Here is a 26,420-nt window from a genome sequence, read left to right as displayed (position 1 = left end):
TTTAGATGATATCAAATCCCTCTTGCTGATCTCCTATCAATTAACAAGTCTACAACCAGTAGACCCAAGTTAATCTGAAGACTATTGTTACTGCTTCCCATTAAAGACAATGACAATCCCACTTATTTTGTACAAGAAAACCGAAATAAAGATAATTATTATGATTAAAAACCATAATATTATCTCTTAACAATAACAAAATATGTTAACTTCCTTATCCGCCGGTCAAGAACTGTGCTCACTCAACGACCTCAATCGCTTGGGCCGAGGGTGTAAAATTGGGTCCAAACAATAGCTCCCAATTTCCTTAAGCTTCGGCTCGTAAGCCGAATGGTTAAGGAAATTATGTCTCTCCAACCAATCAGGAGTACCTCGACCACCTACTTATCAGGCCGAGAGAAACCTATTGCTGTGCTGATTCTGAGTAACTTGCCGAGAGAACATGGTCATGGCTTCTTTTGACCAAAGAACAACCCATGGTCGAAAAGAAGTGATAAGCAATCATGAACCAAGGTTGAGAAGAATTAGGAGGTTGGAAAAATATTTTGGGGTCGAGAGTTCGACCAAACTTTCTTTTATTCGGCCGAAGAATTGTACTTGGCCAAATTTTTTTTACTTGACATTGTTATCTTCTATCGTGGCATCCCTACTCCTTTTCTCTAGATTCCTCTGCCATCTAATACAGCTGCCATGCGCTTTTGAGCCCTCATTTTACCCTCTAGGGGACTTCACCTAACAAAACCTAAAGAAAAGGGCCTAATGGCTTTGTTAGTACCCCTCCAACTTCAAGCAAGTCTTCAGGGGCACAGACTTCAAAACTTTTTTTTTTTTTAATTGGCCAACGCTTTTCTTATTCGGCCAATGCTATGGTCATTATAGCATCCTTTCCATTCTCTCGGCCTCGGCCTAGACAGCTGAAAGTTGTCTCCTTTTTTTTTTTGTTTTTTGATTTTTGTTTTTTGGTGTACGAAGGCTCAATGCTCATTGCCCCCTTTATTTTCTTAAGTATCGGCCAAGAGGCCGAATGGTTAAGAAAATAATTTAGCAAATGGAAATAAAAATGGCCAAACCATAAACCGAAGGAGGCCAATGATGCTTTATTCCAAGCGGAGATCTTTTAATATCAAAATTCTCAAATTGATTTCGCTCTAGGTCGAATAAAGAATTTTCTCCAAACTTCCTTTCCTCGGTGCATCGCACTTGCAGCTTCAGGTGTCACAGTAATAAGGGGATTTTGTGCCTGTGACAAATCTTGTCCAGGGCCCTGAACCAGCAGGTCGGTCATTGACTTTCCTATGACTATTTTCTTTTTTTACTGACCGTGTCTCAATGGTCATGAACTCCGAAGTTTTAGCACTGGGTCTCGCCGGGCGTGCCAAAATGTTGACCCTAAAAACTACCAAGCCTACGTGGTGCACATACCGAGTAACTAATGAGCTAACTACATCCATCGGTTAATGTGGGGCGTTTCTACTCGTCGGTCGAGGAGTAAAATTTGTTGATGTTACATTGATTGCACTGCTGACTTCTTGATTTTGCGACTGCGACTGAAGAAGGAACACGCCTCGGCCTTTAGATTCTAGAGCCTGAAGATAAGGCTGCTAGTTCTGCGAAGTTCAATATCAAATTTGGCTTTCAATGTGTCGAATGTAGTAACCTGTAACACCTCACTTTCCCGAGATGGATAATGAGATGACTTTTGCCAATGAGGATTAAAAAATCCTTCTCCACCGAGACTTGGATAGATAACCAGTCGGCCTCGACGCAATGCTGTTTATCCAAACTGAAGGTTCTCCGAGAACTGCTGATTCTAAGGAAACAGTGTTGTTTATCCAAACTGAAGATGTCACCGATTGCCTTCACAGTGCTGTTTATCCAAACTGAAGGTGTGTTGGTGGAAAAAGAAAATAAAAAAAATCTCAAGAGGCGTATGATTATCTTTGATATATTTTGAGACCTTAACATAACACATTGTGCACGTCTTTGCAAGGATTGCACACATTTAATTACCCCTCAGATCATCTAAGTCCGAATTGACCTTGGATCTCCATTTTCTTCTCGAGAATTTAAAAGCGTATTTGTACTAATTGAGGAATATTTGATTCCGATGTATCTATAAGATGGTCATAATACTATTTGTTTTCTATTACAATCGCAATTTTCCAAAATTGTAGGCTATTTCATGCCACTTGAGGTTACTTTTGAGCATGCTACTTCTCATGGCTTACCACAAACTTTAAGCATTTTATTTATTGCTAATTTCTTCTTGGGAGATGCATCTAATCACGTGCATCGTCATGATCAACTCAGTTAAGGTATATTTTCCAACCAATAAGTAACTGTGTACATAAAGATGATTTTCATTAGTTAAAATTGAGATTCAAGTCAATTTGTTTTAAGATGGGCTCATAGTTACCCTAGTTTTGCGGATTGTCACTTTGGTGAGACAATTTCTGACATTAAGGGGAGGAATGATAGTTTTCAAAGAACGTGGAGATTTAGCATTTATACATTTGCATTTGTCTCCTCCAAACTATAAATGAGTGACTATATGATGATTAATCTATTGGATGCCTAAAGCATGACAGATATATAGGTTCTAAACTTTGAACTCCCCCATAAGTTGAGATTAATAAAATTCAAGTCAATTGAAAATAAATCTATATAGGAGGGTATGATCCAATTCTCTAAGTAATTCATCTTAAGATTTTTTGTTTTAGATGTGACGGTGGAAGTCTTGAAAAGGCTTGTAGCAATGAAATAATTATAAATTAAGCATGTGCATGCACATGATATTGTTGGGTAATAAATTATTGATAATCGATAATTTTTATTATAGTGGCTACTTATATCATCAATGGCTATTCAGTCACATTTTCCCAATAATGTCAACAAAGTGAAGGGGTTGGCCAAAAGTAAAAAGAGGCAACTCCATTTTGCGCCATTGAAAAACGTGAAATTGATATAATTTAAATCCCAAAGGTTATTATGAGGTGTGTGTAATGAAATGATATAAAATCACTAATATGGCATAAGAACCACATCAAGTGGTCTGGTGGTAACGGCACAGATTGTAGCTCTCCAATAAGCAAAAAAAATATGGTAGGTCTTGGGCTCGATGGTCCGAGCTAGAGAGTCCACTTGACTATAGCCACAGGCAGGGTGAAATTCCCCATAGCCTATCTGGGCTCGGAAGGGGTGGATATCCGTGGTTTGCCACTAGTTGTCCCCATTTTTTAAATATACATACATACATACATACATACATACATACATACATACATACATACATATATATATATATGTATGGCATAAGACTTTGTAATATATTCTCATGGTAGATGCAACCACATTTCTAGGACTATTGAAGTTTGAAGCCTATATGAGGTGGTCGATCCCTCTAATACTAGTTGTCCCAATTTTTTAAATATACATACATACATACAAATATATATATATATATATGTATGGCATAAGACTTTGTAATATATTCTCATTGTAGATGCAACCACATTTCTATAAATTTAGCGTTACTTTAGATGTGAGAATATGGCATGTGGAGATTGTATACTAACAGTTTGAGATTTTATATTTCGAAGTAATTCTTAGGGTATGAAAATGCCATGAAATTCTTTATCAAAGTTTTCAAATGAATATCCTAAACACCAAAGAATACAAAAAGCTATTGTCAACTCCAAACTCCCACACTTCCCAGGATGAAGTTCTACTCAAGTTCAATTTCTTGAAAACTGAAATCAGATTACTTCGAACTTGACAATTATGATAAGTCAAATGAAGGCTTACTGTCATAAGGGGGAATCACTTATCTAGCGGAGTTATTAATCAGGGTGAGTTTTTAACAATATGCTACGATGGACATATAAGCGCATTGTGCTCTTTTCCCTTCAACCAAGTTTTTATCCCACTAGTTTTTTCTTGTTAAGGTTTTAGCATGGCAACATTATGCGCGTCCAACACCTAATCAATATCTTCTAAAAATTGTGCATTGTTTTCCTCCTTCACTTTGGTTTTGTCCCACTGGCTTTTTCAAGTAAGGTTTTATTGAGCTCAATTGGTGGACATCCAAGGAGCAGTATTGTAAATATCATTTACTATGTGGCTATCCATTTCTAAACCAATATCTAATATGTTAATAGTTTAGTTCCTGATTGATGTAATAGTGAAAACCCTACGCCTATATATAGGGATTCTAATAAATGAAATAAGACACTCACACTTCTCCTCCAAATCCCTATATTCTATCTTTCTATGTATTTTAAATTCGAACCTAAAATAATTTTTGATTTTTATTTTGGTTTTTTATTTTGATTTTGTGTGCCTTTTATTGTAATAGTTCTTCTATATCTCTCCCACCGCCCTTCATCAACTCTTCTTCGTCCTTTATTTCTTCCATGCTTTTTCACCTCTGCCACTGACACAAAAAGGAAAACCGAAACAGGGCCGCGTTAAACTATATAACGTTTATACCATATGGGGAGAACCCAAAAATTCTGTGAAACTACAAGGACGACTAATATCCTACGCCCTAAGTAGGAAGGCGCATATTAGTGGCACCCTTTGCTCTCTTGTGCGATAATTGGAGCAAACACTATGCAGTGTGTTGAAAACTCACTTGTCATAATAATTGATGGAAGAAATTCTCACTTTGAACGCAGCGGGGTTCGCTCGATGGCCTAAATTTATGGTCCCTCCAACATGTAATCAATGACAGTTGCTAGAGAAATATGACGTGGTCGATCCCTCTAATACTGGAGAAAAGTCTAAGCGCAGCCTCCATCAATTAAAACCATGCATGCATGCACTATACGATCTAGGACTATTGAAGTTTGAAGCCCATAAATTTATTATGTAGTTAAATTATTAGGTATGTATTATTAGATATGTTAGGCATGTATTGATATTATTATATAGAATTCTTATCACAAATGGTCTTTGAAATTAACCTACTCCATCAATATGGTTCTTGAAATTGAAAATCGATCAATGTAATCCCTGAAACTGGATGTCGCAAATCAATATCATCATTCTATCACAATTCCTTCATAAACTCTGTTATGTGCTGATGTGCCACAAATCTAATTAAATATTGATATGTGGATTTAAAATATTTAAATAATTAAAAAATTATTTATATAATTAAAAACTTCAAAAAAAAGAAATAAAAATAGATGACTGTTCATCATCTTCTTCCTTCCCATCCGAGTAATCACCCGAGCATACCCGTCGCTTACGCCTCTACGAGCATGGCCTTCGAGGTTGACCAAGCTCTAACTTCCGCCACTCCGTGTCCTATCTCTTGCCTTTCCGGGTCGGGCACGGGTGTGACCTGCACAGTTGGAGCCGAATTACCCTCTGATCATCGGCGGCATCGACATAGCTCATGACAGAGGTGGGGTGCCCATTCCGACAGTACTTCCTCCATCAATCTGCTTTTTCTTCCGTCATTTCACACTTTCTAATTTGTTTTATTATATTTTCGATTTAATTTTTGAATTTTGGGGATGTGTTGCTTCATTGTGTGGGTGGAGGCGATATTGGGGGCTTTGAGGCTTCTGGATATCAGGCAGGTGTTTCCCGATTTAGAGCCAAAGAGGAAGGGTGCAGCTTCCTTGGGTGGGATAAGAAGATGGCTCGTCATCTTTTTTTTTTTTAATTATCCAAAAATTAAAATTGTTTTTAATTATTTTAAGTACTTCTAATCCACATGGCAATATTAATTAGACTTGTGGGATCCAGTCATGTGCCAAATTAGCACATAACTGATTTTTTTTTATGGAATTGTGACGGAATGACCACATTAATTTGCGATACTGAATTTCAAGGACCACACTGATCAAATTTTAATTCCAAGGACCATCTTGTTGAGTTGGGTCAATTTTAGGGATCCTTTGTGATAAAAACCTTATTATATTTGGAAAAGTCTCTCACTTTTTTCATGTGGAAACTTAAAGCAGTGGGCCTTGGCGGAAATGCTGACCTAATAAACCGACGTCACATAAGTACTACTAATGCACTATATAACTTCATGAGCCACCTTAGAATTCAAAACACAACCATACAAAAAACCAATCTACAAATTTTGGTATCGCTTAGCTCCCACAATGAGTCTCCATAAAAGCCTCTTAATTTTCTCCATCCTATGTGCCATTCTCTTCTTTGCATCAACCAATGCAGCTCGATTTGACATCCAAAACAATTGTGCCTACACTGTATGGGCAGCTGCTGTGCCAGGCGGTGGCCGCCAGCTTGGCAAAGGCCAATCCTGGGCCTTAGATGTGAGTGCCGGTACCAAAGGGGCTCGCATTTGGGGCCGGACAGGATGCAACTTCGATGGAGCAGGACGTGGCAAATGCCAAACAGGTGATTGTGGGGGTGTCCTCCAATGCCAAGGCTACGGTCAACCACCAAACACCCTAGCTGAATATGCCCTTAATCAATTTAACAACTTGGATTTCTTTGACATCTCTCTTGTTGATGGGTTTAATGTACCTATGGACTTTAGTCCCACGTCTGGTGGGTGCACTAGGGGGATTAGGTGCACGGCTGATATTAATGGGCAGTGTCCTAACCAACTGAGGGCTCCAGGAGGGTGCAACAACCCTTGCACTGTGTTCAAGACTGATCAATATTGTTGCAATTCTGGAAATTGTGGCCCTACAGACTTCTCTAAATTTTTTAAGAGTCGATGCCCGGATGCTTATAGTTATCCTAAGGATGACCAAACCAGTACATTTACATGTCCTGGTGGAACTAACTACAAGGTTGTCTTCTGCCCATGATTGAAGCATGTATATGCTTCCTTGCTACAAGGCATATATATCTGCTAGTGTTTACAATACGACATACGATGCAATAAGGTCGTGGCACATCAGTTGACCAAGTTGTCAGTTTATTTCAGTTTTTAATTTCTTCTTGTTTGATCAGCTACTGGATATCATCTGGGCTGTTTTGTATTGTATTACTTGATCATCGATAAAGAGCTATAGTTTTGCTTTTAAAAAAATCACGTCTTGGGCACCACATGTAACGGTGTGCATTATGTAACAAAGTACTTGTAACAAGTTAATAACTAATCATCCAAGCAACTATAGCTTCACAATTTCCCTAATTAAGAAAGCTATATTTTTACATGCTTTCCTTTTATGCAGTTAAGCGGAAAAGTAGATGTTTAAGGACTAATCATCCAAGCAACACTAGTTGCACAATTTCCCTAGTTAAGAAAGTCCAAAGGAGGATACTTAGCAAGTCATTTAACCTACAAATAAAGATCTGTTGAGATATTGTTGACCCTAAAAACTACCAAGCCTATGTGGTGCGCAGTCTGAGTAACTAATGAGCTAACTACGTCATTCGGTTGATACGGGGTGTGCCAACTCGTCGGCTAAGGAGTAAAATTTGTTGATGCTGCGTTGTGCGCGCTGCTGACTTCTTGATCTTGCAACTGCGGCCGAGGAAGGAACATGCCTCGGCGTTCGAGTTCTAGAGCCTAAAGATAAGGCTGCTAGTTCTGCGAAGTTCAATATCAAATTCAGCTTTCAATGTGCCGAATGCAGTAACCTGTAGCACCTCACTTCGCCTAGTTCGTTATTGAGATGACCTCTACCAATAAGGATTGGAAAATCCTTCTCGACGGAGACTTGGATAGAGAACCAGTTGTCCTCGACGCAGTGCTGTTTATCCAAACTGAAGGTGTTCCGGGAACTGCTGATTCTACGGCAACAGTGCTGTTTATCCAAGCTGAAGATGTCACCGGTTGCCTTCACAATGCTGTTTATCCAAGCTGAAGGTGTGTTGGCGGAAAAAGAAAATAAAAAAAATCTCAAGATGTTTGAGAGGTTTGCGCAGGGCAATTTGTGTGTTGAATTGAAGAGAGCTTTTTCGTTATCTGCAGCTTTGTATTTATAACCAAGTCTCCTTGATCACCAATCCAATAAAGCGTTTTCCCATATATACTCCAAAAACCAATATCAAAACAACCGATATCATCTTTAATATATTATGGAGCTCAATTGGTGGACATCCAAGGAGCAGTATTGTAAATATCATTTACTATGTGGCTATCGATTTCTAGACCAATATCTAATATGTTAATAGTTTAGTTCCTCATTGATGTAATAGTGAAAACGCTACGCCTATACATAGGGATTCTAATAAATGAAATAAGACACTCACACTTCTCCTCCAAATCCCTATATTCTATCTTTCTATGTATTTTAAATTCGAACCTAAAATAAGTTTTGATTTTTATTTTGGTTTTTTATTTTGATTTTGTGTGCCTTTTATTGTAATATTTCTTCTATATCTCTCCCACCGCCCTTCATCAACTCTTCTTCGTCCTTTATTTCTTCCATGTATTTTCAACTCTGCCACTAACACAAAAAGGAAAACCCAAACAGGGCCGCCTTAAACTATATAACGTTTATACCATATGGGGAGAACCCAAAAATTCTGTGAAACTACAAGGACGACTAATATCCTGCGCCCTAAGTAGGAAGGCGCATGTAAGTGGCACACTTTGCTCTCTTGTGCGATAATTGGAGCAAACACTATGCAGTGTGTTGAAAACTCACTTGTCATAATAATTGATCGAAGAAATTCTCACTTTAAACGCAACGAGGTTCGCTCGATGGCCTAAATTTATGGTCCCTCCAACATGTAATCAACGCCAGTTGCTAGAGAAATATGAGGTGGTCGATCCCTCTAATAATGGAGAAAAGTCTAAGCGCAGCCTCCACCAATTATAACCATGCATGCATGCACTATACGAGTCTAGGACTATTGAAGTTTGAAGCCTATAAATTTATTATGTAGTTAAATTATTTTGTATGTATTATTAGATATGTTAGGCATGTTTTAATATTATTATATAGAATTTTTATCACAAATGGTCTTTGAAATTGACCTACTCCATCAATATGGTCTTTGAAATTGAAAATCAATCAATGTAGTCTCTGAAATTAGACGTTGCAAATCATTATTATCCTTCCACCCCAATTCCGTCATAAACTTTGTTATGTGCTGATGTGATACATAACTAGATCACAAAAATCTAATTAAATATTGATATGTGGATTTAAAATATTTAGATAATAAAAAAATTATTTATATAATTAAAAACTTCAAAAACTAGAAAGAAAAAAAATGACTGTTCATCATCTTTTTCCTTCCCATCCGTGTAATCACCCGAGCATACCCGTCGCTTACGCCTCTACGAGCATGGCCTTCGAGGTCGACCAAGCTCTAACTTCCGCCACTCCGTGTCCTATCTCTTGCCTTTTCGGGTCGGGCACGGGTTTGATCTGCACAAGTTGGAGCCCAAGTACCCTCTGATCATCGGCGGCATCGACATAGCTCATGACAGAGGTTGGGCTGCGCATTCTGACAGTACTTCCTCCATTAATCTACTTTTTCTTCCGTAATTTCACACTTTCTAATTTGTTTTATTATATTTTCGATTTAATTTTTGAATTTTGGGGATGTGTTGCTTCATTGTGTGGGTGGAGGCGATATTGGGGGCTTTAAGGGTTTTGGATATCAGGTAGGTGTTTCCCGATTCAGAGCCAAAGCGGAACGGCGCAGCTTCCTTGGGTGGGATAAGAAGATGACTCGTCATCTTTTTTTTTTAATTATCCAAAAATTAAAATTGTTTTTAATTATTTTAAGTACTTCTAATCCACATGGCAATATTAATTAGGCTTGTGGGATCCAGTCATGTGTCACATTAGCACATAACTGATTTTATTTTTTGGAATTGTGACGGAAGGACCACATGGATTTGCGATACCGAATTTCAGGGACTACACTGATCAAATTTTAATTTCAAGGACCATCTTAATGAGTTGGGCCAATTTTAGAGATCATTTGTGATTAAAACCATATTATATTTGGAAAAGTCTCTCACTTTTTTCTTGTGGAAACTTAAAGCAGCGGGCCTGGGCGGAAATGTTGAGCTAATAAACCGACGTCTCATAAGTACTACTAATGCACTATATAACTTCATGAGCCACCTTAGAATTCAAAACACAACCATACAAAAAACCAATCTACAAATTTTGGTATCGCTTAGCTCCCACAATGAGCCTCCTTAAAAGCCTCTTAATTTTCTCCATCCTATGTGCCATTCTCTTCTTTGCATCAACCAATGCAGCTCGATTTGACATCCAAAACAACTGTGCCTACACTGTATGGGCAGCTGCTGTGCCAGGCGGTGGCCGCCAGCTCGGCAAAGGCCAATCCTGGGCCTTAGATGTGAGTGCCGGTACCAAAGGGGCTCGTATTTGGGGCCGGACATGATGCAACTTCGATGGAGCAGGACGTGGCAACTGCCAAACAGGTGATTGTGGGGGTGTCCTCCAATGCCAAGGCTATGGTCAACCACCAAACACCCTAGCTGAATATGCCCTTAATCAATTTAACAACTTAGATTTCTTTGACATCTCTCTTGTTGATGGGTTTAATGTACCTATGGACTTTAGTCCCACGTCTAGTGGGTGCACTAGGGGGATTAGGTGCACAGCTGATATTAATGGGCAGTGTCCTAACCAACTGAGGGCTCCAGGAGGGTGCAACAACCCTTGCACTGTGTTCAAGACTGATCAATATTGTTGCAATTCTGGAAATTGTGGCCCCACAGACTTCTCTAAGTTTTTTAAGAGTGGATGCCCGGATGCTTATAGTTATCCTAAGGATGACCAAACCAGTACATTTACATGTCCTGGTGGAACTAACTACAAGGTTGTCTTCTGCCCATGATTGAAGCATGTATATGCTTCCTTGCTACAAGGCATATATATCTGCTAGTGTTTACAATACGACATATGACACAATAAGGTCGTGGCACATCAGTTGACAAAGTTGTCAGTTTATTTCAGTTTTTATTTTCTTCTTGTTTGATCAGCTACCGGATATCATCTGGGCTATTTGTATTGTATTGCTTGATCATCGATAAAGAGCTATAGTTTTGCTTTAAAAAAATCACATCTTTGGCAGCACATGTAACAGGTTGCATTATGTAACAAAGTACTTGTAACAAGTTAATAACTAATCATCCAAGCAACTACAGCTTCACAATTTCCCTAATTAAGAAAGCTATATTTTTACATGCTTTCCTTTTATGTAGTTAAGCGGAAAAGTAGACATTTAAGGACTAATCATCCAAGCAACACTAGCTGCACAATTTCCCTAGTTAAGAAAGTCCAAAGGAGGATACTTAGCAAGTCATTTAACCTACAAAAAAGATCTGTTGAGATATTGTTGACCCTAAAAACTACCAAGCCTACGTGGTGCGCAGTCTGAGTAACTAATGAGCTAACTACGTCATTCGGTTGATACTGGGTGTGCCAACTCGTCGGCCAAGGAGTAAAATTTGTTGATGTTGCGTTGAGCGCGCTGCTGACTTCTTGATCTTGCGACTGCGGCCGAGGAAGGAACACACCTCGGCCTTCGGGTTCTAGAGCCTAAAGATAAGGCTGCTAGTTCTGCGAAGTTCAATATCAAATTCGGCTTTCAATGTGCCGAATACAGTAACCTGTAGTACCTCACTTCGCCTAGATCACTATTGAGATGACCTCTGCCAATAAGGATTCGAAAATCCTTCTCGACGGAGACTTGGATAGAGAACCAGTTGGCCTCGACGCAGTGCTGTTTATCCAAACTGAACGTGCTCCGGGAACTGCTGATTCTATGGCAACAGTGCTTTTTATCATAACTGAAGATGTCACCGGTTGCCTTCACAGTATTGTTTATCCAAACTGAAGGTGTGTTGGCGGAAAAAGAAAATAAAAAAAATCTCAAGATGTTTGAGAGGTTTGCATAGGGCAATTTGTGTGTTGAATTGGAGAGAGCTTTTCCGTTATCTGCAGCTTTGTATTTATAGCCAAGTCCCCTTGATCACCAATCCAATAAAGTGTTTTCCCAGATATACTCCAAAAACCAATATCAAAACAACTGATATCATCTTTAATATATTCTACCAAAAATCTCGCCAGCCTCCTTGCGTTGCGTCCAGACTTTCAAAAAGAGACTTTGAAAATTCAAAGCACCCTTATCATATAAGGTGGTCGATTCCTCTAATAATGGAGAAAAGTCTAAGCGCAACCTCCATCAATTATAACCATGCATGCATGCACTATACGAGTCTAGGACTATTGAAGTTTGAAGCCTATAAATTTATTATGTAGTTAAATTATTTTGTATGTATTATTAGATATGTTAGGCATGTTTTAATATTATTATATAGAATTTTTCTCACAAATGGTCTTTGAAATTGACCTACTCCATCAATATGGTCATTGAAATTGAAAATCGATCAATGTAGTCCCTGAAATTAGATGTCGCAAATCAATATGATTCTTCCATCACAATTCCGTCATAAATTCTGTTATGTGCTGATATGCCACAAATCTAATTAAATATTGATATGTGGATTTAAAATATTTAAATAATAAAAAAAATTATTTATATAATTAAAAACTTCAAAAAAAAGAAATAAAAATAGATGACTGTCATCTTCTTCCTTCCCATCCGAGTAATCACCCGAGCAGACCCGTCGCTTACGCCTCTACGAGCATGGCCTTCGAGGTCGAGCAAGCTCCAACTTCCGCCACTCCGTGTCCTATCTCTTGCCTTTCCGGGTCGGGCACGGGTGTGACCTGCACAGTTGGAGCCCAAGTACCCTCTGATCATCGGCGTCATCGACATAGCTCATGACAGAGGTTGGGGTGCCCATTCGGACAGTACTTCCTCCATCAATCTGCTTTTTCTTCCGTAATTGCACACTTTCTAATTTGTTTTATTATATTTTCGATTTAATTTTTGAATTTTGGGGATGTGTTGCTTCATTGTGTGGGTGGAGGCGATATTGGGGGCTTTGAGGCTTCTGGATACCAGGCAGGTGTTTCCCTATTTAGAGCCAAAGCGGAAGGGTGCAGCTTCCTTGGGTGGGATAAGAAGATGACACCTCATTTTTTTTTTTTTTGTTTTGTTTTGTTTTGTTTTTTTTAAATTATCCGAAAATTAAAATTGTTTTTAATTATTTTAAGTATGTCTAATCCACATGGCAATATTAATTAGACTTGTTGGACCCAGTCATGTGCTACATTAGCACATAATTGATTTTATTTTATTTTATGGAATTGTGACGAAAGGGCCACATATATTTGCTATACCGAATTTTAGGGGCTACACTGATCAATTTTTAAGGACCATCTTGATGAGTTGGGTTAATATTAGGGATCATTTGTGATAAAATCCTTATTATATATGCGTATGCAAATAACTTACCTATAATTTAATTAACTTTGAATCAAACAATATTTATTTAATTATGTGTAGGTAAATTATTTTGCATGTATTTGTTGACCCTAAAAACTACCAAGCCTACGTGGCGCGTAGGCCGAGTAATTAATAAGCTAACTACGTCATTTGGTTGATGCTGGGCGTGCCAACTTGTCGACCGAGCTCGGCTGAGGAGTAAAATGCGTTGATGTTGCGTTGAGCACGCTACTGACTTTCTTGATCTTGCAATTGCGGTCGAGGAAGGAATCCGTCTTGTCTTTCGGGTTCTGGAGCCTGAAGACAAGGCTGCTAGTTCTGCGAAGTTCACGGATCGTCGATACTGGGTTCGGTCACGGTGATTATATTTGTAAGAGTATAAGCACGTCGAACCGGTACCTAGCTATACGGACACAAGTACTCGAAAGAGATGTATGTCTTGATAGTGAATTTGGTTTGGTCGTCAGAATGCCGAGCTCAAAAACTCACTTGTGAGTATCCAATCATAAAACAACTTGACGTTCAATGTGTCGAGCCTAGTCATCTGCAACACCTCACTTTGTCGAGAAGGTTAATGAGATGACCTCTGCAAATAAGGATTAGAAAATCCTTCCCAACTGAGACTTGGATAGGTAATCAGTCGGCCTCGACGCAGTGCTGTTTATCGAAACTGAAGGTGCTTCGTGGACGGCTGATTCTACGACAATAGTGTTGTTTATCCAAACTAAAGGTGTCACCGGTTGTCTTCACAATGCTGTTTATCCAAACTGAAGATGTGTTGGCGAAAAAGAAAATAAAAATCTTAAGGTGTTTGAGAAGCTTCGCGTGGAGCGAGGGTTTGCACAGGGCAATTTGTGTGTTGAATTAGAGAGCTTAGAATGATGCACCCCCATCTTATTTATAGCAGCCAACCTTGTCATGGTCGAACCAGAACTATACTTGGGTTAGGATTCCTCATCCTAATCTAAACAAATCTTGGCCAACCTTTCCTCCATTAGGACTTTGAACCAACCTCTTTATTCGGCCACATTCACTTCTCAATCCTCAGCATCCTTATTCCATTAAGACTCCTTATATTACTAGGATTCGACTCATTTGCTCCTACCCAGATTAACCCTTCTTGTAATAAGACTCGGCTGACCTGACTAGGCGGCTTATGACCACTGGACGACCCATAGTATTTTTGGAAGAGCTTTGGACCGAACATAAACCTAAGCTCGGCCCAATAATATTATTTTGGGCCCAAACATTGCCCCTTCGCTTTTGAGGTCTTCCACCTAGAATTCTTTGGCTGAGTTTCAACCTTGAAGAAGTAAAATCAAACCCTCGACGTATCTCTGGAAAACAACGAAAAGTCCCGAATATCTCATCCACTCAGGTGCATTTATGAAGCACGATTGCAGGATGGAAATTTTGTCAGACACTCTACCACATGGCATCCTCTAAGCATGTTTTCCTTACTTGACACTGAAACACCCATGCCATCATTATAACCTTGATCAGCGAATTTTTGGTCTCTTTGAGACGTGCAGATACTCAAACGTCTCTTCCCAATTAAACTCACTGTCAAACGCCGTTGTGCAGTCTTGATTTGCGAGTTTCTCAATCCTTTCACCTGGATTCTTTGAATATTCATCATGATTACTAAAACCCGATTGGTCTTATCCTTTATTTGAAACTTTAAACCGTTAGATCTTCCCCCAAAATGCCTATATATACTCACCTCTCTTCATTCAAACCTTTACGCTTTTAGAAATCTTAAATCCCTTTGTCATCAAATCTCTTCGCCATTTCCTCTTGAAACCCAAAAAACCAATCTTCAATACCTAGGAAACCTTCTTCAATGGCTGCCAATGCTTTCATCAACAAGTTGGTCGAGGAGTGCAACAAATGTCAAAACATCACGGACCGAAACACTATCAAAACCATCCGGTTTGAAGATGAACCAAACGCCTCCTACTAAACCTTAGGCCCATTGTTCAAGGAGAATGTTCTAGTAGCAATCATCGAAATGCTTAAGGAGCACTGCTTAAAACCCTTATTCCAAGGGTACGACTGGTTGAAATGGGAATCAGCCAGACTCTAAGGTGTTTGGCCCTCGACCACCGCAGCTTGGGTTGCCTGGGTCATTAGGATGAAGAAATATTTCGGCGACAAGTGGAAGGCTTTCTGCATTTTCAATACCATCAAACTCTCGACTATCGAGATAAGCTTAGATCAAGAGCTTGTGATGGTTGTATTAAGCGTTTGGTGCTCGGCCAGCAACATGATGGTTTTCCCCCTCGGCCCCTTTGGCCAAACGATTCTAGACATGACTGCCATACTCAGCACCTCTCCAACTAACCTCTCGATCGATATTTCTCTCACCGGGTACAAGTTTGACTTGGACCTAAAAACAGTTTTTGAGGAACGCACCGTCAAAGTTCTGATGAAGGGAGATAAAAGGCCTTCAAAAGAGGAAGTGCAAAAATTGCACAAAAACTTTTTAATTATAACACTTTAATCACCCACTTCGTCGGCTTAAAAGGGGAAGAACTTAAGAAAATGGAACACAGAGCCTTCTTGTTCTATTGGTACAATAAGTATTTTTTTGTGCCAAGTCGTATAAGTGCTTGGCCGAGAACATGCCTGTCGCCGATGCCTTGGCTAACGGTCACACCCTGGCTTTTAGGTCGGTTGTCTTTGCCAACCTTACCCGGTGTTTGGCCAAAGCGACCTTGGGGAAAATTGACCCCCATCAAAATGGCCCACTCTAGGTCTTCCAACTTTGGTTACAAGTCTACTTCTCGATCTGCGGTCTGAAATCCCAAACCTTAGTTCCATCGCGGCTATGGGTCTGAAGTTAGCTTCGCACCTTATTCTTACTCACACAGCCGAAGAAATTTTCAAATATTTCTTCAGCCTAGAAGATTTGCCTGACGACGAATTCCAGATCTGCTATCGCCGGACATACCTGTCTTCCATCATTTTCCCACAGTCGTCATGGGAACCGGCTGAGGATACTGATCATCAAGAGTCCTGGGGGTTATTCTTCATGATCGTGACCTGTTTTACAGCTGAGAAGCTTGGCGAGATAGTTAGGAGGTCTACCACCCCAATTTCCTAGCTCGCTAATTGGGCTATCTCTAAGGGTGCCCTCTGTCATTCCTTTCATCTCGTTCCTTTTTAAGCCGGGAACGCATTTCTGGCTCATCGTAAAAGGAATACGAGATAGTCGAAAAGGAATTTACTGAACGGCGTGCCAAATTTCACCTTCGGCCAAGAAACCTAGGATCCCAATCTGCCGACACCTTCGTCGAGTGGTAGGAGGCTTACACCAAAGACTTTTTTCACACTAATCTTGAAAAAACTTTTTGATAGTCGCCCGAAGCAAGTCCTTGCTCCAAATCCAAAGAAACGGCCCAAGGTATATGCCCTCTACTTCCCTCGTTCATTTATTCTCCTTCGATTTTTAACTTAACCTGGGTTTAATGTTTCTAGATAGCCATATTATCAAGAAGGCCAAGGTGGTGGCGATGGCCGCGGCTAAGAAGAAACTTGCCCCTCCTCCAAAAAGGGTAGCAACTGCTGTGTCGATTCCGTCGAGTAAACATCCTTGCCCGGAAGCCGAAATGGCATGAGACGCTCTTCGGCCCAAAAAACATGTCAAGAAATTGGCTAAGAAAGGAGAGTGGGTGATTCATGTTATCTCCAGTCAAATTACGGGGGCAACTGCTCCTAGCGTTTCTCCCCCTCCTCCTGTCGTCGAGGCTTCATTCGCGGTATAGCTAGACCCAACAATTGAGCCAGTCGTTAATCCAGTTGCTAAGTGGCTTGCGATTTTAGCATCGGCACCTGCTCACGCCGAAACCGGCCCGGTAACTACCACCACGAAGAAAACGACTCCCTCGGCCAAGAAGAACTCCATCCCTGACCCAAAGACAGCTACGACGATCATTCTGGAGGAAAAGGTATAATCATGTTACTGGCAACTTTTTCTTTGACTAGATTCCGAATACTAACAACTCTCATTTCATGATGAAGACAACGAAGAAATCCCGCTAATGATTTGCCCTCGACCAAATAAACCCCCCATTAATAACCCTCCAGCTGTGGCTAAGGCGGCTAACCAGGTCGATCATTCTGAAGTCGATCGTGGCAAAAGGCTTCTTGTTGAGCCTAACCATCACCAATGTTGTCTGCCTAGGTGGAAGGCAATCTACTCCAGACCTTTGTGGCCAGAGCACACCAATCGAAAGCTTCACACCACTCAATATTGTATGCCTAGTAATGTATAACTAAACCCCATTACTCCAAGTCGAGAACTAATTAAGAAGAGGGTGACTGGATTCTCAACGATGGCTGAAAGTTAAGAAACCACCAATTCTAATCAGTACAATCTTTAACAACTAGGTAAAGCTGATTCCCAAACACCTTCATATAAAAATATTGTAATTCAAACTAATACTTTGAACTTACAACCCTATAATTAATAATAAGTTAAGAAACCACAAATTCTAATCAGTACAATCCTCAACAACTAGGTAAAGCTGATTCCCAAACACCTTCACATAAAAATATTGTAATTCAAACTAATACTTTGAACTTACAACCCTATGATTAATATTTTTAATTAAATTCTCTGTAATATGTAAAGAATAGGCGTATATATTCCAATTGATTACAAATTGGGTAAGTTTGGCTACATTTTAAGATTTGATTTTGGAAAAATCTGTTTCTAGTCATTCCTCATTACTGTAGAAGCATTTTCATCTAAGCAATTATTGCACAATTAAGAACTCGTGTTTCACTGATTTAGTTTACCAAAACAAAAGAAATATTTTTCGCACTGCCCTTAAGTGATGGTGATGGTCACAATTTTACCGTTATATGAATATAAATTTCGAAATTTATGTAATAAATAGATATAAGTCTAAATATTAAAACTCATCCAATAATAATAAGTATGATGGAAACGATTACCACCACTTGTGAAATAGTGAGCAAAAATTCACCTTTTTTTTTTTTCGTACACATTTTTATAAATTTTTATACATAACTTCTTCTTTGATTTATTCAATAAAAAGTAATACTAAAAAGATATAGTATAGAAAGAGTAAATTGGAGATATTTATCATTTATTGGAAAAGTCTCACATTTTTCTTGTGGAAACTTGAAGCAGTGGGCCTGGGCAGAAATGTTGAGCTAATAAACTGATGTCACATATGTACTACTAATGCACTCTATATAACTTCATGAGCCACCTTAGAATTCAAAACACAACCATACAAAAAACCAATCTACAAATTTTGGTATCGCTTAGCACCCACAATGAGCCTCCTTAAAAGCCTCTTAGTTTTCTCCATCCTATGTGCCATTCTCTTCTTTGCATCAACCAATGCAACTTGATTTGACATCCAAAACAACTGTGCCTACACTGTATGGGCAGCTGTTGTGCCAGGCGGTAGCCGCCAACTCGACAAAGGCCGATCCTAGGCCTTAGATGTGAGTGCCAGTACCAAAGGGGCTCACATTTGGGGCCGGACATGATGCAACTTCGATGGAGCAAAACATGGCAAATGCCAAACTGGTGATTGTGGGGGTCTCCTCTAATGCCAAGGCTACGGTTAACCACCAAACACCCTAGCTGAATATGCCCTTAATCAATTTAACAACTTGGATTTCTTTGACATCTCTCTTGTTGATGGGTTTAATGCACCTATGGACTTTAGTCCCACGTCTGGTGGGTGCACTAGGGGGATTAGGTGCATGGCTGATATTAATGGGCAGTGCCCTAACCAACTAAGGGCTCCAAGAGGGTGCAACAACCCTTGCACTGTGTTCAAGACTGATCAATATTGTTGCAATTTTGGAAATTGTGGCCCTACAGACATCTCTAAGTTTTTTAAGAGTCGGTGCTCGGATGCTTATAGTTATCCTAAGGATGACCAAACCAGTACATTTACATGTCCTGGTAGAACTAACTACAAGGTTATCTTCTGCCCATGATTGAAACATGTATGTGCTTCCTTGCTACAAGGCATATATATCTGCTAGTGTTTACAATAAGACTTACGATGCAATAAGGTCATGGCACATCAGTTGACCAAGTTGTCAGTTTATTTGAGTTCTTATTTTCTTCTTGTTTGATCAGCTACCGGATATCATCTGGGCTGTTTTGTATTGTATTGCTTGATCATCGATAAAAAGTTAGTTTTGCTTTAAAAAAAATCACGTCTTTGGCTGCACATGTAATGGTGTGCATTATGTAACAAAGTACTTGTAACAAGTTAATAACTAATCATCCAAGCAACTATAGCTTCACAATTTCCCTAATTAAGAAAGCTATATTTTTACATACTTTCCTTATGTGTTAAGTGGAAAAGTGGACGTTTAAGGACTCATCATCCATGCAACACTAGCTACACAATTTCCCTAGTTAAGAAAGTCCAAAGGAGGATACTCAGCAAGTCATTTAACCTACAAAAAAAGATCTGTTAAGATATATATAAACATTATCGCAGTTACCACTTGGATATCACATCATTTTTCATTTAGATTCTTCAACTAGAGTTTGTTTTATCATCTAAGCCTGATGAATCAACATCATTTCCTCTTTAGGCTCTTATATGTTGATTCAAGTATATGTTCATCGTTCATCTTACAGTTTAAATTATACTGCTTTCTAAAACAAAGCATGCACAATGAATCAGTGATTTAGGTATCTTACCTTTTTTGTTATATGTTTGAATATCAACTATCCTAGTTAATTAATAGGGAGCTCTAATAAAAAAAAGTTTGGACCAACTTTTTCTTAACAAAAAACCATCATAAACTTTTATTTAATCAAAAAGCTTGATATTTAATCATTAAAAAAAAAAACTATTCATAAAATAGCTCTACGAACATTAAAAACATGGGCTGAAGTGAAGCCCAATTTGCAATAAATTTTTTTTTTCTTCATAATTACCCCTAACAGAGCCTAAACCAATCCCTTAGCCAATTCACAAATATTGAGATGTACCGTATATATCTCACCACCATTAAGGCGGAGCACCAGCCGCTTTCATCAAACGGTAACTTCAAAGTAGTACAATTTCTTTAACTGCCATTAAGGCAGAGCATTCAAGTCATACAACTGTTTTCATAACCACCATTAAGGCACAGAGCATGCAAGTCGTGCAATTTTTTATTTTTTATTTTTTTTTTAAATTATGATTATTAAAGAAAGGGTGTGAGTTACTATAATAATTTAGAAAAATGAAATTTTCGAACATATGCGTGGAAATTCAACACCTTATCAATTAGGATATTAGACCACTTGCAATCGTACAATTCCACAATCACAAATCCCATTTCACAAAACTTAAAAGGTCAAATTAAATTCCATTTGAATTTGGATTCTCATTTTCAAACCATACATTGGCAAAACAAATGAGGAATTTCTCAAAGCAAAATTGCCATTTGCAGAAGAAACACAGAAAATTCTCAAAGCAAAACTGAAACATAGAGGTACGAATCTCATATCCTTGTTGATTTCTTACTTTCAAATTACTGTTAGGCCAAGGGCCATTTTAAATCCTCTATGCGTAGGGTCTTATTTAGTTAGATTTTTTTAAAAATTGCACAAATGACACCTATATTTCTTTAACTTACCATCCTTGCTAATAAAGTAACAATAACCACCCAAACTAAATATTTTAGCAATATTTCTACCTACTAGCTCCTATATAGAAATGTGGCATCATTTAACTAGAGGGGAACTCAAGCTCAATAAATGTACCCGTCACCTAGAAAAATTTCTTGAGGAGTGCATGGACCACTTTTGAGATAATTGGGCCCGATTTCACAAGCAAGATGGAATTCAACCCCCGACGCATTTTAGTGACCGATCATAAGTAGTGTGAGTTATTTTGATGTAGTTTCAGAAATAGTATGAATTATTTTGGTTTAGTTTTAGAAATAATGTGGGTTATTTTGCTTAAGTTTCAGCAATAGTGCGGTTATTTTGTTGTTTTCCCAAAAATAGTGTGGGTTATTTTACTGTAGTTCCAGACATAATGTGGATTATTTTGGTTAAGTTTAAAAAATAGTGTGGTTATTTTTCTGTAGTTCCAGACATAGTCTGAGTTATTTTGTTTAAGTTCCAGAAATAATGTGGATTATTTTGGTTAAGTTTCAGAAATAGTGTTGTTATTTTGCTGTAATTCCAGAATTTGTGTGGATTATTTTGGTTAAGTTTCAGAAATAGTGTGGTTATTTTGTTATAGTTTTAGAAATAGCGTGGGTTATTTTGTTGTAGTTCCAGAAATAATGTGGATTATTTTGGTTAAGTTTCAAAAATAGTGTGAGTTAGCTTCAGAAATAGTATGTCGTTATTTTGTTGTAGTTCCAGAAATCGTGTGTGATATTTTAGTTCAATTTCAGAAATAGTGTGGGTTATTCTCTGTAGTTCTAGAAATAATGTGTTGATTTTGATTCAGTTTCACAAATAATGTGAAATTTTTGTTGTAGATTCATAAATAGTGTTTATTTTTCACTTAAAAAATGATATAAATTATTTTGGTTCAATTCAGAAATAGTGTGAATTATTTTGTTACTGTCATGCTTGTTAAGCCCTTTTCTGATTTGGAATTAATTGATAAAGATCCAAAGGGGATCTTTTTTTCCTTCCTCCTCCCCCAATTTTCCTACTTCATTTTATCTTTTTTTTTCTGTGGTCAAAAGTCAAAACTGAGAAGCCCCACCTTCCTTCTTCTCCTCCTCCACCACCACCACAAAACCCATCATTTTCTCTTCACCAAATCAAGCAAAATCAACTAGTAGCAGTAGTAATCTTCCTTCTCCACTACCAAAGCTATCTCTCTCCTCACTCAATCACTCACTCACTTCCTCTTAAAGCTCTACAAAAGTATGAATGATAAATAAAGCCCCCAGATCAGGGAAAGAAGTAATTAAAGGTACAAAATTACTCATGCCACTCAACCCAAGTGACCCAAAAGAAAAATCATAAGTCAAATTCCCAGAAAGAATTGAAATTTACAAGAAAAAATTTCAAAAGTATACCATTGATAGCAAGTAAGGAAAATTTTTAGAAGCATACCATCTCTTTAACTCTGTATGCGTGTGTACGAGTGTGGGCACGCTGAGTATGGAAGGATTTGAGGTTATGGAGGTAAAGAATAGCAGAGAGATCTTAAAAGAAAGAGAAATGTTAAATGGGGTTGGGCACGCCAAGTGTTAAAGGATATAAGGGTAAAATTGGAAATTCAATGTTTGGGCAATTTTAATTGGACTGAGTTAATATTGGGCTTTGTCCTAACCATTAAATAAAGTTATTACATAGTTTTTGGTTAACATTCAAAGTTTTCAAGCCCTTATCATTAGTTTTCCCTAATTAATATTGCATTGCAAGTGTGTCCTTTTAATTAGCTGTTTCTAGAATCAGCAAGTTTAAGCCGTAATGTAGTGGTTTGCAAGTTCTAAGTCCTGATAAGACCTCAATCGACCTTGACTCTAATTGCAAGGAAAACTTAGACCTGACATTCGTGTCATGTTTTTAATGTTCGTGTCGTTTTTGTAACATACCCGATATGTTAATGGTTCGTGTCTTGTAACACCCGTTGAAGTAAACGGATAATTTGACCCGACTCGAAATTGACCCGTTAATATTATTAGGTAATATGACCCGACCCGTTATCTGTTAAGGAAATCAATAAATAATATAATTGAAAACATAATTTGACCCCCAAAAATTTGAAAACATAATAATTTGTCACATAAATATTACTTTAAAACAAAAAAACAACATTTGTCTTTTAAGTATTACATACCCCAAAATAAGAGTCTAATGAAAAAACATTAGTACATTGCTACAAAATATCAAATGTTTAAAGATATGCAAAATCAAAGGAGTTGGGTTTCAAGGTTGAGGAAACCTTGCGTGTTTTTGACAAGAAAACCCTTCAACTTTCATTAATCACTAAGGAATATTGGTTTATTCTGAACTCGCTTAAAAATACTATTCATGAGGGTTTGTATGGCTTTAAAAATTCAAAGGATGATGTGCCCATCCTCAAAGTGTAGAGGATGCGATCACGAGCGTTTGCATATTTTTTCACATTTTTCGCACTTGTAAATTAATTATTATATTCTTTTTAATGTGTCTAGTATTTTTAAATTACTTGTTATTTTTAGTTTTGATGTTTTATAATTTTTTAATCTCACTCTTTGCCTATAGTATACTATAAAAATAAATCAAAATTTAAAATTTTTATATTTATATAGAATAATAATACAATAATGTTGCAGTCCTATTAGATTATGATTGTGATTGTGTAAATCCTACTATAATTGGGATATCTTTAGAAGATTCTCTAGGGTTAGATATTAGAGAACTTTCATGAAAATGACTTGAACTAAGTTTATTTTAATAAAAAAAACCATGCTATAACTTTATTTAATTAAAAAGACTTAAATTTTAATGAAAACCCCTTAAATTTTAATAAAAAGGACAAAAGAACTTAAATTTAATGAAAATGACATAATTATAATATTAAAAAAAATATTAAAATAAAATTTGACGTGAGGACCCATGCAAATCCTCACATAAACTGTTTATGAAACTTTCTCCACTATTTATGAAACTTAAGACACTATTTATGAACTTACTGTTTATGAAAACTTACGACACTGTTTATGAAACTTTCTACACTGTTTATAAAATTTAACGACACGGTTCATAAAAATATACACATATATTTATCCTTTGGTCGCAAACATAAGCGTGATGATGTATTTGTACTGTGTACACAAATTTCTCCTCTTCACATGTCCATGTCCAATGCATAAAAAATCATAGCCAAGAATTGAGGCATTGAAATGAAAAACAAACAAAAATTTGTCTGCCATATAAGAAAACAGAGGCAATTTGCTGATGGTTGGTTAGGAGTAGTTGGGCCCACCACCAATGCAAAATTTCAATTTTTCACCATTTAATATATCAAATCTGCCAACAGAAGATGAAGAAGACGGAGGAGAAAGAAAGGGGACCTATGGTGCAACAGCCGTGCCGGAGATAAACGCCCAGCGGAGGGAGCAAAATTGCAATTAGAATCTCACAGCAACTCGACATCTTTGTTTCTCAGATTTTTTTTTTCCCTAGAGAGAGAGAGAGAGAGTTGAGCTGGGGGGTGGTTTTGGGGATGTGAAGTTGTTTGATGGGAGTTTTGGGGGGATTTTGGTTGGAGGGTGAGGGACGTGCGCTCAGCTGTCAGCACGATTTGGATTTTTTTTTATGTTTTTTTATTTTGTTTATTTTTTTGTCCTTATCATTAAATAAAGTTAGTGTATGATTTTTCATTAAAATGTAAAGATTTGAATCTCTTTTCATTAGTTTTATTTAGAAATTATCCTATTAAAGTTGTAATCCTATTAGGGTAAGGAATTTACCTTCCCTGCTACTATAAATAAAGGCACAATGGAGCGAGGTAATACACCTCACAATTACACACATCTCCTTCTTTCTCTTTACTGTGTTGCACCCCCTTTCTCTCTATCCTTATTATAGTTCAGTAAATTAGGGCTATAATACGTTATCAGCACGCTCTTGCCAGAAGTTAAGGAACTAAAGGATCGTGGGGGAGGCTCTTCTACACAATTAAAGGCTCAATTATTTTCTGTCAATCAAGTTGTTTTAAAATAAATTAAGATATTTGAATCAACCTTGAAGCATGAAAACATTCTCTATGATACATGAATCCCCTATATTTATATTTTACTTTCAATTATATATATTGCATATGTGTTCATATATTTGTCAATATATATATATATATATATATATATATGTATGTATGTATGTATGTATGTATGTCTGCAAGATTCTAAAAGACGATAGGCGGCTAGGCGGGCACCTAGGTGGATTAGGTGAATTTAAGTAAATCTATTGTTTATACTTAAAATATATATAATTTCATCATAAACTACAAAATAGAATGACATATATATTATGAAGTATTGGAACATAATGAAAACATGAGGATGTGTTCACTTAACTATTTAGCAATTCTCTTACAATTTGTTGAAAAAAATAAAATACAAAATGAAAGTTATCTATTTTCTGTCTAAGTAAATCGCAGCCTAAGCGAGTGCTTAGGCGGGTCTAGGTGCGCTAGGTGGGTGCCTCATCAAGTCTAGGCACCATTTCTTAATTTTCAAACGCCTAGGCATTAATCGGGGCAGTGGCCAGCCGTCTAGTGCCTAGGTGGGGATTTTTAGAACTGTGTGTGTGTGTGTGTGTGTATTATTTATTTGTTCATGCAATACACAATTATGTTATGTGGAATTTGTGAGTCAAGGCACTGAAATTAATTTAAAAGCAATTAGGATTTTTACCACTAGAATTCAGAAAAAAAGAAGAAGAAGGGAAATTTGGGATTTTTCGCATTTATATTCAGCTCGTAGCCAGCTTGGTGCTGGGCTGTTGTCTGTTACAACCCAAAAATTAGTATTAGGTTATTTCCTTGCCTTAGCCCGCAACCCAACTTTATTTGGGTTTGTTATTCATTCAACCCGAGCCCAATTTGGGCCTTATTTTTCTTGTGTGGCCTATAGCCAACATTAAATCATATATGGGCCTAGACAAATTTTATTTGTGTTTCTACGATCGACCCCAAATGGTCTCGATCTATTGAATTAATTAAAAGTGAGCAGCAGTCCATTAATCTGATTAGACTTTCAAAATTATTAGCCTGAAACCCACTTTTGGACATTAACGATTCAATATTTTATTTCTTTTCTTTGAACGCTGACTTCCTTTCGTAGTCCTGAAGCACTCACACTTGAGTTCCTACAGCAACCTACACTTCGTTGTATATTGTATTATGTGTTCTTACAGGTGCCTCATTTTTATGAATCGGAAGTTCATAACTAAACTCGAACCTGTAGTTTTGAATTTAGTGCCTTTGGAACCCAAAGTTTTCATAAAACAATACACCCATGAAAACTCGAATTTTTCATGTAAACCATGTCTTAGAACCCAAATGTTCTAACTTTGATGCTTATGGATATCTTATTTTCGTAGCAGCAATCACAATCTTGTTCATTCCAATAAGTGGATTGTCGAACCAAAACAAATTCGATTTCAC

The 26,420-nt window shown here is 37.6% G+C and overlaps 1 protein-coding gene and 2 pseudogenes across 1 annotated transcript; all 3 read left to right on the top strand.

The window, feature by feature from the left end:
- Positions 1–6,084: 6,084 nt before the first annotated feature.
- Positions 6,085–7,149, top strand: LOC137722890 (protein P21-like). The gene has a single exon (XM_068462002.1). The coding sequence runs from the start codon at positions 6,123–6,125 to the stop codon at positions 6,798–6,800; it is 678 nt and encodes a 225-aa protein (XP_068318103.1). The 5' UTR covers positions 6,085–6,122; the 3' UTR covers positions 6,801–7,149.
- A 2,901-nt stretch (positions 7,150–10,050) lies between these two features.
- Positions 10,051–11,321, top strand: LOC137723412 (protein P21-like; annotated as a pseudogene).
- Positions 11,322–18,603: 7,282 nt separating this feature from the next.
- On the top strand, positions 18,604–19,476 carry LOC137723807 (thaumatin-like protein; annotated as a pseudogene).
- The last annotated feature ends 6,944 nt before the right edge of the window (positions 19,477–26,420 follow it).

The sequence above is a fragment of the Pyrus communis genome, chromosome 17, assembly GCF_963583255.1.
Source record: "Pyrus communis chromosome 17, drPyrComm1.1, whole genome shotgun sequence".
Lineage (NCBI taxonomy): Eukaryota > Viridiplantae > Streptophyta > Magnoliopsida > Rosales > Rosaceae > Pyrus > Pyrus communis.
Note: the sequence above shows the minus strand (reverse complement) of the source record. Positions and strands in the feature narration are given on the sequence as shown.

Excerpts from the sequence above, each read along its gene's own strand:
- LOC137722890 (XM_068462002.1), top strand. The coding sequence starts at position 6,123 with ATGAGTCTCCATAAAAGCCTCTTAATTTTCTCCATCCTATGTGCCATT.